The sequence below is a fragment of the Lepidochelys kempii genome, chromosome 3 (genome assembly GCF_965140265.1).
Source record: "Lepidochelys kempii isolate rLepKem1 chromosome 3, rLepKem1.hap2, whole genome shotgun sequence".
NCBI lineage: Eukaryota > Metazoa > Chordata > Testudines > Cheloniidae > Lepidochelys > Lepidochelys kempii.
The window spans coordinates 76,338,020-76,358,075 of record NC_133258.1 but is presented as its reverse complement, the minus strand read 5'-3'; the positions used below and the strand labels follow the sequence as shown (position 1 = coordinate 76,358,075).

The 20,056-nt window shown below is 40.4% G+C and overlaps 1 protein-coding gene across 5 annotated transcripts in view; it reads left to right on the top strand.

The window, feature by feature from the left end:
* Positions 1 to 20,056, top strand: part of ASCC3 (activating signal cointegrator 1 complex subunit 3) — a 508,597-nt gene that overhangs the window by 465,874 nt on the left and 22,667 nt on the right. For all 5 annotated transcript variants that reach the window (XM_073336867.1, XM_073336864.1, XM_073336863.1 and 2 more), the window contains one exon: positions 11,814 to 12,038. In XM_073336867.1, coding sequence (XP_073192968.1) covers positions 11,814 to 12,038 — 225 coding nt within the window. The remainder of the gene's footprint in view (positions 1 to 11,813; positions 12,039 to 20,056) is intronic.

Genomic DNA, 20,056 nt, shown 5'->3' with positions numbered 1-20,056 from the left:
CAGACCCCGTATTACATGGGTGCATCAAGTCTGTTCCGACATTGTACTCTTGGCTTGTCAAGCCCTTGCAGCCCCACAGGAATGGACCAAATGTCAAATTATCTCTGTGGCCGACTGTTGGCTAAGCATTGAAGAAGAAGAAGAATTAAATGTATACCCCCAATCAAAAAGGAAATTAAGAGAATCAAAAAAATGCTATCATGACTAAACAGAATAAAAGAGGCAGTTAGAGGCAAAGAGACATCCTTTAAAAATTGGAAATCTAATTCTATCAATGAAAATAGAAAGGAGCATAAACTCTGGCAAGTTGAGTGCAAAAGTTTAATTAGTCAGGCCAAAGAAGAATTTGAAGAGCAACTAGCAAAAGACCAAAAAAACTATCAGCAAAAAAAAAAATTCTAAGTACATCAGAAGCAGAAAGCCTGCCAAGCAATCAGCAGAGCCATTGGACAATCAAGGTGCTAGAAGAGCACTCAAGGAAGACAAAGCAGTTGTGGAGAAACTAAATTAATCCTTTGCATCAGTCTTCATTGCAAATGATCTGAGGGAGTTTGCCACATCTGAACCACTCTTTTTAGGGGACCAGTCTGAGGAATGGTCCAAAATTGAGGTGTCTCAATAAAGGAGGTTTTACAACAAATTGATATGTTGAACAGTAATAAGTCACCAGGACCAGATGCTATCCACCCGAGAGTTCTGCTGGAGCTCCAATGTGAAACTACAGAACTACTAACTAGGGTATGTAACCCACCGCTTAAATCAGCCTTGGTGCCAGATAACTGGAGGATAGCGAATGTAACTCTGATTTTTTTTTTAAAAGGCTCCAGAGGAGATCCTGGCAATTACAGGCTGGTAAACCTAGCTTCAGTACCAGCCAAATTGGTTGAAACTGTAGTAAAGTACAGAATTATCAGACAGACAGATGAATACAATATGTTGTTTTTTGTAAAGGGAAATCATGCCTCACCAATCTATGAGAATTCTTTGAGGGTGTGAAAAAGCATGTGGACAAGGGTAATGTAGCGTACTTGGACTTTCAGAAAGTCTTTGATAAGGTCCCTCACCAAAGGCTCTTAAACAAAGCTAACAGTCCTGAGATAAGAGAGAAGGTCCTCTCATAGCTCGGTAACTGGTTAAAAGATAGGAAACAAAGGGTGTTCAACATATTCATAAATGATCCGGAAAAGGGATTGAGCAGTGAGGTATCAAAGTTTGAGGACGATACTAAATTATTCAAGATAGTTAAGTTCACAGCTAGAGTTGCAAAGGGATGTCACAAAATTGGGTCACTGGGCAACAAAATGGTAGATGAAATTCATTGTTGATAAATTCAAAGTACTGCACATAATCCCAACTATACATACAAAGTGATGGGGTCTAAATTGGCTGTTCCCATTCAAGAAAGAGATCTTGGAGTCATTGTGGATAGTTGGTGAAAAACGCCTGCTCATTGTGCAGCAGCAGCCAGAAAAGCTAACAACATTAGGAACCATTAGGAAAGGGTAGATAATAAGACAGGAAATATCACAATGCCATTATATAAATGCATGATGCTCCCACACTTTGAATACTGCATGCAGTTCTGGTCACACCATCTCAAAAAAGATATATTAGAATTGGAAAAGTACAGATGAGGACAACAAAAATGATTACGAGTATAGAACAGCTTGCATATGAGGAGAGACTAAGAAGACTGGGACTAAGAGGTGATATTATAAGAGGTCTATAAAATCATGAATGGTGTGGAGAAAGTGGATAAGGAAGTATTATTCACCCCTTTACATAACACAAGAACAAGGGGTCACCCAATGAAATTAATAGGTAGCAAGATTAAAACAAGCAAAAGGAAGTACTCTGTCACACAATGTTCCGTCAACTTGTGGAACTCATTGCCAGGGGAAGCTGTGAAGGCCAAAACTACAATTGGGTTCAAAAAGGAATTAGATAAGTTCATGGAGGATAGGTCCATCAATGGCTATTAGCCAAAATGGTCAGGGTTGCAACCCTGTGCTCAGGATGTCCATAAACTTCTGACTGCCAGAAGCTGGGACTGGATGACAGAGAATGAATCACTCGAAAATTACCTTCTTCTGTTCGTTCCCTCTGAAGCATCTGGCACCAGCCGCTGTCAGAAGACAGAATACTGAGCTACATGGACCATTTGTCTGGCCCAGTATTAATTAACACTTAATTAGTTAATTAAGATAGCTTGATTGACATATGACATTAAAAACTTTCCCCATCTTTTTTCTCATCATAACAGTTACTCCTTTATTAGTTTGCTTTAAAATTTTAATATTGGATAATTCATGGCAATTAATAAATAGTTATAGGTAGCAGATTTTTTTTTCTTTAACATTGGCTTGCTTAGACACAACAAATGTGTGTCAGGATATTTTTAAAAAATATTAAAGATATGTAATATTTGTGTTCACTTGATCAACCCAAAGAAAATAAACACAAATTCAGTTAGTCAATTCCATGGTGTTTACCAATATACTATTGCTTAAAAATAAATAAATAAAGACTACAACTTCAGTCCTGGAATGTGAGAAACTAATTTTGGGTTTTTTTAGAGCCTCATTGTTACAAATTAATCAACTGCTACTTAAAGTCTAGAACTCATTAACTTTTTAAGTTTTACTGTTCCATGACTGAATTTAAATTAAAACATAAAGCTTCTTTTTTGTTCCTATTGATCCTGTAATTGTCTACACTGCACAAGCATCCTCTTGTGTCTTAGTTAAATGTAGATAGCAGTGTGTGCTAGCTGCTTAAAAATAAAAAACTTCAATTTTACGGAAGATGTACGAGCAGTGTAAATCCACATTTCATCATTCATTTTATATGATGAGATTGAAATAACAGAGACTTGGTGGGATAACTCACATGCGTGGAGTACTGTCATGGATGGATATAAACTGTTCAGGAAGGACAGGCAGGGAAGAAAAGGTGGGGGAGTTGCATTGTATGTAAGAAAGCAGTATGACTGTTCAGAGCTCCAGTATGAAACTGCAGAAAAACCTGAGAGTCTCTGGATTAAGTTTAGAAGCGTGAGCAGCAAGGGTGATGTTGTGGTGGGAGTCTGCTGTAGACCACGGACCATGGGGATGAGGTGAATGAGGCTTTCTTCAGGCAACTAACGGAAGTTACTAGGTTGCAGGCCCTGGTTCTCATGGGAGACTTCAGTCACTCTGATATCTGCTGGGAGAGCAATACAGCAGTGCACAGACAATCCAAGAAGTTTTTGGAAAGTGTAGGGGACAATTTCCTGGTGCAAGTGCTGGAGGAACCAACTGGGGCAGAGCTCTTCTTGACCTGCTGCTCACAAACCGGGAAGAATTAGTAGGGGAAGCAAAAGTGGATGGAAACCTGGGAGGCAGTGACCATGAGATGGTCGAGTTCAGGATCCTGACACAAGGAAGAAAGGAGAGCAGCAGAATACGGACCCTGGACTTCAGAAAAGCAGACTTTGACTCCCTCAGGAACTGATGGGCAGGATCCCATGGGAGAATAACAGGAGGGGGAAAGGAGTCCAGGAGAGCTGGTTGTATTTTGAAGAATCCTTATTGAGGTTACAGGAACAAACCATCCCGATGTGTAGAAAGAATAGTAAATATGGCAGGTGACCAGCTTGGCCTCACAGTGAAATCCTTGCTGATCTTAAATACAAAAAAGAATCTTATAAGAAGTGGAAGATTGGACAAATGACCAGGGAGGAGTATAAAAATATTGCTCAGGCATGCAGGAGTGAAATCAGGAAGGCCGAATCACACTTGGAGTTGCAGCTAGCAAGAGAAGTTAAGAGTAACAAGAAAGGTTTCTTCAGGTATGTTAGCAACAAGAAGAAAAGTCAGGGAAAGTGTGGGCCCCTTACCGAATGAGGAAGGCAACCTAGTGACAAAGGATGTGGAAAAAGCTAATGTATTCAATGCTTTTTTTGCCTCTGTCTTCACGAAGAAGGTCAGCTCCCAGACTCCTGCACTGGGCAGCCCAGCATGGGGAGGAGGTGACCAGCCCTTTGTGGAGAAAGAAGTGGTTCGGGACTATGTAGAAAAGCTGGACAAGCACAAGTCTATGGCGCCGGATGCACTGCATCCAAGAGTGCTAAAGGAATTGGCAGATGTGATTGCAGAGCCATTGGCCATTATCTTTGAAACCTCATGGCAATCGGGGGAGGAACTGGATGACTGGAAAAAGGCTAATGTAGTCCCCATCTTTAAAAATGGGTAGGAGGAGGATCCGGAGAACTACAGGCTAGTCAGTCTCAGCTCAGTCCCTGGAAAAATCATGGAACAGGTCCTCAAGGAATCAATTCTGAAGCACTTAGAAATGAGGAAAGTGATCAGGACATGTCAGCATGGATTCACCAAGGGCAAGTCATGCCTGACTAATCTAATTGCCTTCTGTGACAAAATAACTGGCTCTGTGGATGAGGGGAAAGCAGTGGATGTGTTTTTTACTTTAGCAAAGCTTTTGATACGGTCTCCCACAGTATTCTTGCCAGCAAGTTAAAGAAGTATGGGCTGGATGAATGGACTATAAGGCGGATAGAAAGCTGGATAGACCGTCGGGCTCAACAGGTAGCGATCAGTGACTTCCTGTCTAGTTGGCAGCCGGTATCAAGCAGAGTGCCTCAAGGGTCAGTCCTGGGGCCGGCTTTGTTCAATATCTTCATTAAGGATCTGGAGAATGGCGTGGACTGCACCCTTAGCAAGTTTGCAGACGACGCTAAACTGGGAGGAGTGGTAGATATGCTGTAGGATAGGGATAGGATACAAAGGGACCTAGACAAATTAGAGGATTGGACCAAAAGAAATCTGAGGAGGTTCAACAAGGACAAGTGCAGAGTCCTGCACTTAGGACGGAAGAATCTCATGCATTGCTACAGACTAGGGACCAAATGGCTAGGCAGCAGTTCTGCAGAAAAGGACCTAGGGGTTACAGTGGACAAGAAGCTGGATATGAGTCAACAGTGTGCCCTTGTTGCCAAGACGTATAAGTAGGGGCATTGTCAGCGTATCGAGGGACGTGATCGTTCCCATCTATTCGACATTGGTGAGGCCTCATCTGGAGTACTGTGTCCAGTTTTGGGCCCCACACAACAAGAAGGATGTGGAAAAATTGGAAAGAGTCCAGCGGAGGGCAACAAAAATGATTAGGGGTCTGGAACACATGACTTATGAGGAGAGGCTGAGGGAACTGGGATTGTTTAGTCTGCAGAAGAGAAGAATGAGGGGGGATTTGATAGCTGCTTTCAACTACCTGAAAGGGGGTCCAAAGAGGATGGATCTAGACTGTTCTCAGTGGTAGCAGATAACAGAACAAGGAATAATAGTCTCAAGTTGCAGTGGGGGAGGTTTAGGTTGGATATTAGGAAAAATGTTTTCACTAGGAGGATAGTGAAGCACTGGAATCTCCTTCCTTAGAGGTTTTCAAGGTCAGGCTTGACAAAGCCCTGGCTGGGATGATTTAGTTGGGGATTGGTCCTGCTTTGAGCAGGAGGTTCGACTAGATGACCTCCTAAGGTCCCTTCCAACCCTGATATTCTATGATTTAAGCAAAATATGTTAGTAATTCTTGTGGGTTGAAGAAGAATCTGAAAAAATAAATAAGGGCCCAGTCCTATAAACACTACTAAGCTTGGTACTTCTTATCTTGAGTATCTACCATAAAGCTTAACGGGGCCACTCAAGACCCTATAGGTGATGATGTGTGTTTGTAGGATCAGGGTCTAACTCAGTAGCAAATGCTTGCAGGATCAGGCCCTAATTTGGGAATTGGCTGAGACTTTGATTTAAATGGGCCTTAGGTCTGGCCTTTAATAATTACACAACTATCAAAAGGATAAACTGGCTGAGAAACTCTCTGGCCCATTAATGTTGATTTTCAATACTTCTTGGAACGCTGGGGAAGTTTCAGAGGACTGAAAGAAAGCTGCTGATGTTCTAATATTTAAAAAGGGTACACAGCATGATCGCGGTAATTATAGATCTGTCAGCCTGATATTGATCTTGGGCAAAATAATAGAATGGTTGATAGGGGACTTGATCAATAAAGAATTAAAGGAGGGTGCTATAACTAACACCAATCAACATGGGTTTATGGAAAACAGAGTTGATCAAACTAACTTAATATCTTTTTTTGATGAGATTACAAGTTTCATTGATGAAGATAATTGTGTTGACATAATATACTTAGAGTTTTGTAAGGCATTCGCTTGGTACCACATGAAATTTTGATTAAGAAACTAGCTTGAAACAAAATCAACATGGCACACATCAAGTGGATTAAAATCTGGCTAACAGGTCTCAAAAGGTCGTTGAAAATTGGGAATCGTCATTGAGTGGATGTGTTTCTAATGGGGTTCCCCAGTGCTTAGTTCTTGGCAATATGCTATTTAACGTGTTTATCAATGACTTGGAATAAAACATAAAATCATTACCAATCAAGTTTGCACATGGTACAAAGATTGGGGGAGTGATGATTAATGAAGAGGACGGATCACTAGTACAGAGTGATACGGATCACGAGGTAAATTGGGCGAAAGCAAGCAATATGCTTTCAGTATGGCCAAATGTAAGATCATACAACTAGGGGAACAAAATGTAGACAATACTTACAGGATTAGTGACTCTATCCTGGGAAGCAGTGACTGTGAAAAGGAATGGGCAATCTTGGTTGATAATCAGCTGATCATGAACTCCCAATGTAATACTGTGGCCAAAAAGGCTAATGGGATGTTTGGATGTATAAACAGGAGAATCTGAAGTAAGGAGGTTATATTATCTCTGTATTTTGGTACTGGTTAAACTATTACTGGAATACTAGCATTCAATTCTGGTGTTGAGTTTTTCAACATTCTTCCTGAGCTGTGGAGAGGATTCAGAGAAGAGCCACAAGAAAGATTAAAGGTTTGGAAAACATGCCTTAGAGTGGGAAATTCAAGGAGCTCAGTCTTGAATCAGAGAGAAGGTTAAGGAGTGATTTGATTGTAGTCTGTAATCCTCTACGTGGGGAAGAGAAATTTGTTAAAAGAGGGCTCTTACGTATAGCAGAAAAAGGTATAACAAGTGAATGGCTGGAAGTTAAAGCTAGACATATTTAGACTGGAAATAAGGGGCACATTTTTAACAGTAAGGGTAATTAACCATTGGAACAATTTACTAAGGGCTTTGGTGGATTTTCAATCACTGGAAATTTTTTTATAAAGATTAGATGTTTTTTCTAAAGGATATGCTCTGGCTCAAAGAGGAATTAATTCAAGGAAGTCCTATAGGCCATGTTATGTAGGAGGTCAAATTAGATTATCACAATGGTGCCTTTTGGCTTTATAGTCTATGGGTATAACATGTCTGTGAAGTTTTGTGCAGTTTCAGATGTGACATTTCCCACTAGTGAGAACAAGCCACTATTTGTAATCCCTCAGAAGCAAGCATGGAGTTGCAGGAACCAGGACCATTGGTCCATAGAGGTGATGTGGGGGAGGGGTTTAGGAGAGTCCCAGGCAGGTATTGGGAAGCTAGAGGAAGTGTTGAAGTAGCCTGAAGTTGGTAATGATGTTGGGGGTGTTTCTGATGTGAGCCTGGGGTTTATGGGTTCAGGGAGCAGTTAGGCAATCTTGGGCCATCCTCGGTAAGGGATCTTGGAGCAGCCTTCCCTCTTTTCTGCCCCTTTCAAATTGTTCCATGCCTTCTGTGTTGCCTTTTCGGGCCCTGATCTAAACTGTCCTCCCCATGCTGTCCCTTCAGCCCCTCCCACGCCTCCTGCCCCTTGCTGTCTAACCCATCTGTTCCTGCCACCTTCCCATCTCCCCAGTATCCCCTCCTTTTGATTGTGGGCTGCAGCTGCCGCCTTAACCTCCTGGCTGATACCTTGTGTGGGTCCCACAAGGGGACCAGTAAGAGCAGAGGAAGAGAGGGAGGCAGCTTGGCTGCTTGAAATTCTTTGCCATCTCCAGGGCCAGAGGAAGATATTGTGGGTGAATCCCATAACATTCCAACAGGGCTGTGGGAGGTGCAACAGGGCTACAAATGTATGATTATAATGTACACAATTAAAATCTGTAGTCAACTGCTGGTTATCATCCAAGAAGGTTATGCTTTGCAACAGGTGTTCATATAGATAGAGATTATATGGCATGTGAGCTGTAGCTACAATAGTACTGATTTAACGCAACGTCAGAGAAAAACAAGGAAAGGAAAAAAATGTATAGCAATGCTTTTTGGTCTAATTGTAAAGTTTGAACTAAGAAGTGTCATAACATTAAATTGTTATGCAACTTAATCCATTTAATCAGACCTTGAATTACGTACAGTATTCAAATAAAAGTAGTAAAATATATATATTTTGTACATTGCTTGGAATAGTTGAGTCTATAGCATTTGCAGAACAGATTGAGGTTTGTAATGAAAAGGGAAACAAAAATGGAAAATACTGAGTGAATAGCAGGACACATTTGAGGTGATTATGAAGGATGTTTCTTTATTCTGTTCTTTCTTGTGCTATCTGAAAACAGTAGCAGAGGGTTACAAGCAGAGTTCATCATAGGGTTGTCAATCACTGTCGTTTAACATTTGCAATGGAAGATGTCTTTATTCAAGGACAGCTGGGCAAATCAGAGAAACAGATTTGCAGTTAGTAGTCTGTCCAGCCTACACTAAACAAACAAGGACAGGGCAGACATACCGGCCTCTCACATAAAAATATAATGGACTCTGCTGACCTTGGTGCCCTCCATTCAGCTTTATTCCCAGTTGCATAAAAGCTTCGCTACCCATTCTCAATTTCCTTTAATTACCTACATGATGCAGATAAGAAAATGAACCTCACTTACTTACAGTCAGCAATCACACACAGGAAATTAAGTGGGCAAGTTGTTTGAAATAAGATGACTGTTTTGGAAGTAAATAAAACACATCGTACTGGGGAAAAACCAGTGAGAACGTATTTTTAGGAATACCAGTCAGTCTGGAATCGCCCAGCTGATCCTGCTCCTGTCTCCTGCTGCTGCTTGAAACTGCAAGGCAAAACTAAGTAAAGAATCTCCTTGGTAAATATTCTTTAAAATATCTTTGAAGGGGATGTGAGCTAAATAAAAGAGCCGAGCAAACATGCAACGTTCTATAGGGCTTTAAAAGATTGTGACCTTAGGTTTAGAGAATAAATGACCGCAGTTTTCACAAGAGATCTGGCAGAGACATCAAGGATTAAGCAGCAGTTGTCTTTGGTCAGTCTTCACTTTTAATCTGTTCTCAAAGTATGAAATAAATTAATGACACTGCTTTTATTTCTGATTATTCTTAAACTTTCTAGACTCGGTCAGTCTTTCACATTTACGTTACAGTATGTAAGTGTAATTTCAGTGTGCCATAAATGTAACTTGAAAATAATGTTAGTGGTGTTTATTATTAAACAGGCTAACAGTAGAACGTTTATCAAAGAAGTTCCAAAGGTGTCCTGTAAACTGGGACATAAATCAGGTGTTAAGCTACTATGAATTATGGTAGTCCACCAAGGTATACTAAAAAGAGCATTTTTTTTCCCCTATATCTCACTCTGAATTATTTACCGTTGTGAACATGTAATTAGTATGGATTTGCAGGAAGTCTGATTGGAGACTAAAGCCCATAGTATCAAATCTGTAGTGCAAGATAGATACAAAACCCTGAATATTTTATCTTCAGTTTCAGTCTCTTTGCTGAATCCACAGTTATGAAGGCATTCTCCTTTTATTACAGCATTGTCTTTCAGACTACCAAAATGTTCCTTGACCCAGTTGCTAAAAGGAATCTGTTTGCTTTAATTACAGGCACAAAAGACATCACATATTTATTTGATTTGCAAAATTTCATACTTTTAGGAAATTATGAAATCCTTCCCATACCAAACAGAGTAGATGCGCTTGGTGCATGTGAACAGTGAAGAAAAGGAATCCTCCCCAATTCTAAGTCCTAGAACTACAGTAGAGCCACGCAGTGGCCAAAGCTACAATTTGGAGGATGCAGTATTCCTGCTGCTGGATTCCCAGTCCACTTGGGACAGTTGATTAGTACACTACAAGATTCACCAGCCCTGCCCTTGCTACTAGCCCCGCCTGTCCCTAGCTCATCCCCAAAAGCTTGCATGCAGACACACAGGGAACTCCTGTTGTTACTCAGGGCCCCTGTGCAGGTTCCAGAAAGCCCTTGCACACACATCAGTTGCAAAGCATAGCCAGCATGTGTGCCCCTCTACAAGGCACAGAAGAGAGGTAGTGTTTAACCCCTAGTAATTAGTTTGCAGTTTTAAGAATCTTTTAGACATTGATCATCTATTGCTTGGACGTTAAATATTTGTAATATTTAAAATAAACAGACTAGAGTTGTTAGACTGATTTCAAACCCACTGTGTGTCTTGAATGTGTAAAGAAAAGCAGAAACATTTGGATATTCTTTGAAAAATGAAAATGTGCATTACTGACTGTTTGCTTTAAGTCTAAGATGGGCTTCATTACATCACTTTATGGGCCATTTAGGGTGATAGATGACCTCTATTAGGTTATGTAGTAGATCTCAAATACTGTATTTGACTAATGGGCATATTTCAGTACTTACTATGAAATCTGCCCTATTCTGCTGTAATATAAAGATCAGATATATAAAGAGTATTTCAAACACTTGAATGGTTCCTGAATATTTTAACAAACTTTTTTTCTTACTAGCATCTTTTTTTTATTTTATAAAGGAATAAGCAAAAGGATGTTTAAACATCACTAGCCAAAATGGTGGTTTTTAGCAAAATCTCAGCTATATACTCTGTCAAGGCTGAATCCCCACTCTGGTACTTGGAGTGCAGAAGGTGGGGGCCCGCAAGGATTCTAAAAATTAATACTTGCTGTTCCAGGCTTGTATTAAACTCCCAAGGTTACAGCTTCTCTCTGACCTTGGCTTGGTAAATGCTGCCACCACCCAGGAAGGAGCACTTGGGAATTTTTCTCTGTCAGGTACCCTCAAGCCCTTTCACCCCACCCACTACCCCCACCTGAGAAAGAAAACAAAGGAAATTAGCTGTGGCTACCAGCTAATCAAACAACATATGCACAAACCTCTTAGGGACACACAAATCCAATCCTGTTCTTTAAAAAGGTAAAATTTATTAAAAACAAAAAGAAAGGAAATACATTTTGAATTTAGGCTTTTTGCTCGATCTTAAAAGAAACAATTACAAAAATTAAGTATCAAGATATCTCTCTTGAGGTTCAGCTTAAAGGTTACAAGCAAAACAAAAGCATCTGGGATTAGCACAGAGGAGATCCACAAGCCAAAATAAGAAATAAACCTGATAGCATCTAACTAAACATTCCCTATCCAAATTATTTCTTCTAGGTATGGAAGATACTTTTTCATACCTGGTTCAAACCTTACAAAGCATTTTTGCTTATAGCATTGCTGCTACATTTTCCTGCAGCCCAGAGAACAACAGACAAAGGAAAAGTTTCTTTCCCAATTTTAAAAAGTTCTACCTTCCCATTGGCTCTTTTGGTCAGGTGCCTTCCTTTTCTTTTCCTAGGGGACTTCTTTAACCCTTTACAGGTAAAGCAAGCAGAGAAAAGCTACCAAGAAGGATTTTGTAGCTAACTGGCTGGCTGGGTGTCCATCAAAGGGAGCTACCCCACCACTTTATTTATTACATACTTTGATTTCCATGTAGTTTATTATAAATGTCCTAAAAGAAGCACAGTGCAAAATAGTTCTACTGAATTGCAATTGCTTTCTTGCATTTTATGTACTAAAAAACCTATTTTGCCTCCTTTTTAATTTTTTTTTGTTAAGGATGCTGAAGAGTATGCAGATCTTCCAGTGAGACACAATGAAGATCAGATGAACAATGAGTTGGCAAAACATCTTCCCATTGAAGTCAATCCTCATTCATTTGACAGTTCCCACACAAAAACACATCTGCTGCTGCAAGCCCATTTTAGTCGTGCCATGCTGCCTTGCCCAGACTATGCTACTGATACCAAGACAGTGTTGGACCAATCTATAAGAATATGTCAGGTACAGTAATCCATTTCGTACTTTATCTGATGCTTTATTCTTTGGCATTAATGTGTTAGAATATTTTTTTGGTCCAGGAAAAATCCACTTTGTTTTCTGGAGATGTATTGCAATATGATTTTGTTGAGGACTGGAACCACCTCAGACACAAATTTATTTAGAAAGTGACCAAATGCCCACAACATTACAGAACTGAACGTAAATAAAGATCAAACTGAATGGCAATAGATATTGGTACTGGTTTGAAAGAGACAGTTGTTGCCACTGGTTTCACTACTTCCACCAACACTAACTTTCAGTATTGTTAATGCCGAGTACATAGGTGCTGACTCTGTGGGTGTTAACAATCTAATTTTAGATGAGATTTTCAGTTGCTATATTCTCCGGTTGTCAACTACGACAGGGCTGGAAGAGCAGGTTGCCACTATCCAAACTGATTTTAAACCACTCTCCAGGTTTGTGACTTTTGCAGTTCCACAAAAAGCCCATACCCCCAGGCATTCTAATTTGACCATAAAGAAAACCCATAACACACAACCACATGCACAACTGTCCCCATCAAGGACATTTTAGAGCATCAGTATAAATCTGGAATAGAGTAAAAGGAATATTTACACAGTTCTGTGGGGCAGGTAAAGTGCAGCTGTAGTTTGAAGCAGAAATAGGCCAGCTTCTACCTGCTATTTCTAAAGAGGAAGAAAAGTATTGTGGTTAAAATACAGGACTCAGACTCAGGAGATTGGCATTCAGTTCTTGTGTGACCTTGGACAAACCTCTTAATCTGTCTCTGGCTCAGTTCCCCATCTGCGAAACATAGGGATAGCAATATTTCTCTTGTCTTGTCTACTTAGATTATAAGATCCTGAGGGTGGTCTTACTATTTGTATGTACAGCATATAGCACAGGTAATCTGATTGCAGGCCGCGAGACATTTTGCTAACGTTGACCGTCCGCAAGCATGGCCTCCCGCTGCTCCCATTGGCCAGGAATGGCAAACCGCAGCCACTGGGAGCTACGGGGAGGCCATGCCTGCGGATGGTCAATGTCAGCAAAATGTCTCGCAGCCCATAATCCGATTACCCTAATGGGCCGCAGGTTGCCCGCCACTGATCTAGCATAAGTAGGTCCAGATCTTCATTGTGCCTTTAGGCACTGTTCTAATACAAATAAGTAATAAGAGTCATTTTATTGGCTGTGCCAAGCTGCCAAAATGTAAAACCAGTTCATGAGAGAGGTCCCATGGCAACACTCCTCCCAAAGAAGGTGTGCCATTGTCTGATAAGGGTAATAAGCAAATCATATCACAGATATTTTTATTTCTGTAGCCAGAAACTTGGCAAACAGGTTTTGAAAGGAACCCCACTCCCTATATTTCTAATTACTAAAACAAAGGTGATGAAGATTTATTTTAAAGAGAAATTCTTTTTCTTTAAACTTTGATTATGAACGGAGTCCACAGGATAGACATCATTAGTTAGGTCAGAAATTTCACTTCAATTTCATATAAAGCACGTAATTCATTTAAATAATATTTTGTCATATCCATGAGTTTTTACTACATAGAAAGTTAGGAAAAAAAATGAACTAAAGATCTTTTTAGTTATTTTTAGTACAAATATTTGTACTAATGTGCTAATCCCTATCACAGGATAGGGATTTTTTAAAACTGTTGTCACTTTTTAAAAATGAAGTATTCAGGAGTTACATTCAGCAGAAAAAAAAGTTCCTGAACAATATCTTACTATAACAGAACCTGTTTGTGCCTTTGTCCTCTACCCATAGATATTGATATATACACAGCCATATGAGGCAGGAAAGAAAGAGCGAGAAAAAAGGGAGAAAAACATTTTTGTGTTTTGAAACTGTCACGTGGTTTACCTCTCTTGGGAGAATATTTGCTTCATCTTATTAGTCATGGTTTCCAAACGAAGGTTAAAGTTCCTAAAGCTTAAACAATAGACAGAGTTACACTTTCCGTACTGGTTGTTACCTTTTTCCCTAGCATTGACCTGTTGATGAACTCTGGGTCAACGGGGGTGGAGAAAAAAGATCTTAGTTGTGAGAAAGGAACTGATCGGAGAAGGATCAGTTGATAATTTGTGTGTGTGTGTATAGTTCTTTCTTTCTCTCTTTCTTTCTTTCTCTCTCTCTCTCTCTCTATGTGTGTGTGTGTGTGTGTAAACCACTGTGGGGAGGGGCAGAGGCGACATCAGGAGTCAAACTGGTCAGATTGTGACAGCTCAGTGAGCCATTATTTTTTCCTAGAGGCTTTCTTCTTGTGTTCAAGATGCTAAGCTTTTATTTATTTACTTATTTTTAAAAAGACTCCAGCTGTCAAGTTTGTGCAGATAACCTTCAAGATGTGAACAAAATGTAAACTGATGGAGTGAAGCCTGCCATTGGGCACATCATAGAATATCACGGTTGGAGGGGAGCTCAGGAGGTCATCTAGTCCAACCCCCTGCTCAAAGCAGGACCAATCCCCAATTTTTGCCCCAGATCCCTAAATGGCCCCCTCAAGGATTGAACTCACAACCCTGGGTTTAGCAGGCCAGTGCTCAAACTGCTGAGCTATGGTGGGCTCCCCACAGCAGTGCTGCATTGGTGCTCCAGGGAGCGAATGAAGCGCCATTGGAGGAGAATTTCAAATGCTTATGTCTCAGCAGAGAGGCCCTGAACTCCCACCCCATCTCATGCCCACTGCAGAATGGAAGATCCCTACTTTCCACCCCCACATACAAGCCTCTTTAAACTCAAGTCTCCCACATGTTTCTCACCCACTCCATCATTCCTTCTGTCTCTGAGCCTGCCCTTTAGTTCTTAGGCCTTGTCTACACTACCGCTTAAGTCGATGTAAGTTACGTTGCTCAGGGGTGTGAAAAAACCACCCCCCCGAGTGACGTAATTTACATCGACTTAACACAGTGTCTGCACCACGCTATGGAAGTGGGAGACACACTCTCGCCAACATAGCTTCCATCTCTCATTGAGGTGGATTAATTACGTCAACTGGAGAGCATGCTTTCATCAACGTAGCGTGTCTTCACCAAACGCACTAAATCGATTTAGCTCGGCAGTGAAGACAAGTGATCTATCGGGGATCGATTTATCGCATCTAATCTAGACGTGATAAATCGATCCCGGAACGCGCTCCCCGTCGACGCCGGAACTCCAGCTCGGAAGAGGCAGAAGCAGAGTCGATGGGGGAGTGGCAACAGTCAATTCACTGCCATCCTCACGGCCAGGTAAGTCAACCTAAAATACGCCGACTTCAGCTATGCTGTTTGCATAGCTGAAGTTGCGTATCTGAGGTTTACCCCCTCTTCCCCCGCTAGTGTAGACCAGGGCTAAGTTTTCCTTCTCCTCTTTCAAGACAGGTGTCTTTAAACAAAGGTATCGTATTTAGTGGTCATTATATAGACCCATAGATTCTAAAACCAGAAGGAACCACTGTGATCATCTAGTCTGACCTTCTGTATACCAAAGGCAATGGAACTTCCCCCAAAAATATATATTGCAATTCCCATGAGTCTGCTGTTTTCCTGGATCCTTCAGGGACCAACAAATGTTCACTTCCATCTTGGGATAATTTCTTTTAAGACTGAATGTCCCCTGATCTCTTTTAAAGTTTAATTTCTGTTACAAAAGCCTCTTTCAGAGTAAGCAACGGTAAATATGTTCAAACAAGCTTATTTTCATTTAGGTACAGGTCTAAAACCCTTCACTTTCCCAATCCAAAGTGCTTGCAGCCTTTATCATAAAATTGCTTTTCTTGAAACAGAGATTTCTTCTGCCCCTTTAAACGTTTTGTTTTTTTATATTACAGCTCTATGTTGAAATATGCTCAAGATGGAAAACAAATTCATAAGCTCAAATGTCAGTTAAAGAGCTTATTCCCCCACCAAAAATAATCTGGTTCCAGCAGTCTTACTGCTGTCCCAGTAAAGAAATACAATTGTTGCTGTAGAAAGGGGGACAAACATGTTTCACTATAGCCTTGCTATGATTGATATCATTTAGACATTGGGTTTAGTTCATTGTAACAAGGTGTTTGTTACAGTGAAATTTGTCATATACTTACCTGGGACTGGGCGAGGGGCATGTGGTGTCCATTCCTATTTGCTGCACAAATCCCGGGAATGTTGTTGTGTGGTCTTCCTGGCAGCTGAATGACAGCTTTGGCAGTTAATGGCTTTGGGGTCATTGATGGGGCTTCAGGAATTTTCTGTATGAAAGGCTGTGCCCCACATTTAAAAGTAAGAGACGAGGACTAATGAAGGCACTTCCAGTGAGAGGAAGGATGGATTTAGGCTTGAGGCATAGGACTGAGGCCTGGGAGATCTGGGTTCAGTTTCCAGCACTGCTACAGACGTCTTGTTTGATCTTGAGTAAATCACCTCATCTCTCTCTGTCTGTGTCCCAGCTGTAAAAAGGGGATATTACTCCATTTTTCCTACTCTTTGTCTGCCTTTTCTATTTAAATTGTTCCTGACCCAAAGAACTCAGTCTTTTGCTATGTGTAATGTACAGCATCTAGTACAATAGTAATTAATTTCAGCTAAGTCTCTGGACATTACCATAACACAAATAATTGTTTTTAAAATTATCTCTGCATGGTCTTCATATGTCCCATTCTCCACTCCCATCCTGCTTCACTAAAAGAGGACATATGGCTCTGTGGAATAGTGCTGAACATGCCAACAGTTGCATGACAACTTGATATTTCTTCAGAAAGACAATGGTGAGGGTAATATCAACTATTGGTGAGAGAGACAAGCTTTTGAGCTTACACCGAGCTCTTTTTCAGGTTCTGTGCCTGCCAGGTCCTGAAGAAGAGCTCTGTATAAGCTCATAAGCTTGTCTTTCTCACCACAGAAGTTGGTCCACTATATTACCGCACCCACCTTGTCACTAATATCCTGGGACACCGACATGACTACAACTACACTGCCTACAACAAAGGATTGTGATGAAGACCATTATAGTAGAAGACAAAATTTGTGTTTATTCTAACTAAATGATTCATCTAATATTTTGATAGTGTAGTAGTATTGCTTATTATTTTAAAAGCAATGCCCCATCTTTGTTCCTGTTCCTGATTTAATAATATGTGAAATAGAATAAATCTAATCTCCTTTTTGCTTCTCTTATCAAGCCCTATACTTTCTGGCTGTGTATTCGGTGATCAGCTCTTACTCTCCTGTTCTGAAACTACCTACTATATTTGTATTAATTGAAATGGATAATTGAGATAGTAATACAATCCATCTCATATTCAGCAGGGCAGTCACTTTCACTGAGAAATAATATGACAGCAGCTGGCTTTACATTTGGATTGGCTACGAGCCTCCACTTGTAATGTAATCGTTGATAAAACATTTTAGTATTTCCAGGGAGTAGGACTGCCATGGAGCTCAGCCTTAACCTTTGAAGAGTGTTTGCCTATGGATGTGTTAAGCACATCTCAGTAGGATACCTGTACATTGAGAGAAGACAGAAGAGAAGTCAGATTTGGAATTGTAGACAGAAGTACAGTTTGCAGTGAGAAATATGCACATCCCTTAACTGAGTAACCATGGGATTGTAGTACCGTAACCCGAACTGTTTATCGCTGTTTTGTTATCCCTTTGCTATCTCGTGTCCAAACTTAGAGTATAAGACCTTCAGGGCAGGGACCTTAGTTCCTTGTTTGAACTGTGAGGCCTAGCACACTTTGGGGTACTGTAAAATAATGAATAATAATAACCTTATGGTAATTGCCTTGGATCTTTTGCATTAGCTGTCTCAGAAAGCACCTTAAAAATATGACAGAAACAAGTATTCTGCCCCATTTAACTAAATTTAACATATACACTACCTTTGTACACACAAGTATCTTGACAGGTTTCAGAGTAACAGCTGTGTTAGTCTGTATTCGCAAAAAGAAAAGGAGTACTTGTGGCACCTTAGAGACTAACCAATTTATTTGGGCATAAGCTTTCGTGAGCTACATCCGATGAAGTGAGCTGTAGCTCACGAAAGCTTATGCTCAAATAAATTGGTTAGTCTCTAAGGTGCCACAAGTACTCCTTTTCTTTTCACAAGTATCTTGTGACTCACCGGATTCAGTGACGTGCTTTAGAGGGACCTATGTCTAGCACTCCTCAGCTGGAAGATAGGTTGCTGTCATATCAGCACATTTGTGATCAGCAGAGGTGCCTGAATCATAGTCCTGCACATATAAGACAGAGACTGTGCCCCTCCACTTTAGAGCTTGCTTTCCCCATTACCTTCATCATTAAGAGCCCTAGTTTTAGAGCATGTTCCAAAGTCCATTTGTTTTCCTTAGTTGTGGAGAAGTGGGAAGGCTCTGATGGGAGATCTTAAAGATCTTAAGTATGTTTATAGCTGCTGTGTTATTGCTGGTTGCTGTAGATAATGTGATTAGTGGATGAAGAGAGGCAGCTACAGGAGCGGTCTATTTTATGGTTGTATATTTAAGAATTGTTGAGAAGTGCCTGGAGCAAGGGATAGTCACTCCATTTTAATGGATGTGTGTATTACTAAAAATAAATAGGGCCTTTGAAGGAGGGAAAGGAGGAGAAAAATTAAATAAACTTTAAAATATAGACAAAATTTCTGAAACACATTCATTTAGCCAGTACATATACTGTGTATGAATGTGTGTAGCACACCGATGGTGGTAGCTGAATTCAGTCATCATTGTAATACTAGCTGCTTCCACATTTGGACTGATATTATCCTAGCTCAGAAGGGCAGAAGCAACAGAGTAATGAAAACCCTTCACCTAGGATGTGTGCTGCACTGATCGTGTTCATTTACAGATAATAAACACACATGTGTAGTGCTGTAGAGGGAGTACCTCTGCATACAAGATGTTCAGGGGAACTTACATGCCAGCTCTCTTTAGAGAGGTAATTTATTTTGTATGCCTATGATATTTTTTTTAACCTGTTTTTTTGTTTTTGGTTTGGGGGGAAGGGGAGCACACCATAGATAAACTTGTAAACTGTTGTATGGCAGCACTTGGTGACAGTTTAATGATGATATGGTGCTGCTTATGTACAATCCCTCCCCCACCCATAACAAACCTTTTCCCAGTTGGGGCTGGAGGAAATGACTAATGCTTAACCCATTTGTGTGATCAATTCACTTAAGCAGCTACTGTGAAATGTTAATCACAACTTTAATTTGTACTGCATTAGCATTTTGATTAACTTGTAGGCTTGCTAGCACACTTGAAGCACTTTTACTCATACTTACTGCTCGGAAATGACTTTTTGATTAATTAAGTTTGTTAGACAGCAGCTGAGCTTCCTGAATGCTAACCTTAGGGGCCAAAAGTTCAGGAGAAAGTAACTGTGAACAACTGCTGCTGTTGAAAAAAAATTCTTATAAATGCACTTAAAATATTTTAATTATTGACAAAATATTGTACTATTGCTTGGAAATTGACCTTAACCTTTAAAAAGGGCATATTTATCTTGAGAAAATGACTGTAGCTTTTTGCTGCACTCAGTATGCTGGTGTAAGCTCTGAAATTGGATATAATGGTATCTTTAAGAACTTGGAGCTTGTTTATATTGGTGAGAGTGGGTTTTCATTGCCATGGGAATTTTTCAAAAGTACTTTATTGTGCTGTTGGGTTGATCAGCATAGTACAGTATATCAATTTATAAATTAATAACAATTTAAGAATAAATTGGATTTCTGGAACTTAACAAATTTTTGACCAATTGGATAAAATACTGTAATGTTCATGTTCCCAGTATCGCAATCCATGGCTGGATCTATCTCTGTTAAACTGTTTAAAGCAAAACCAGTAAGAAACTTAGAATGTTGTGCTCAACCAAATATATACAATAGATCAGTGGTTCCCAAACTTGTTCCGCTGCTTGTGCAGGGGAAGCCCCTGGCGGGCCAGGCCAGTTTGTTTACCTGCTGCATCCACAGGTTCAGCCGATCGCGGCTCCCAGTGGCCGTGGTTCGCTGGTCCAGGCCAATGGGAGCTGCTGGAA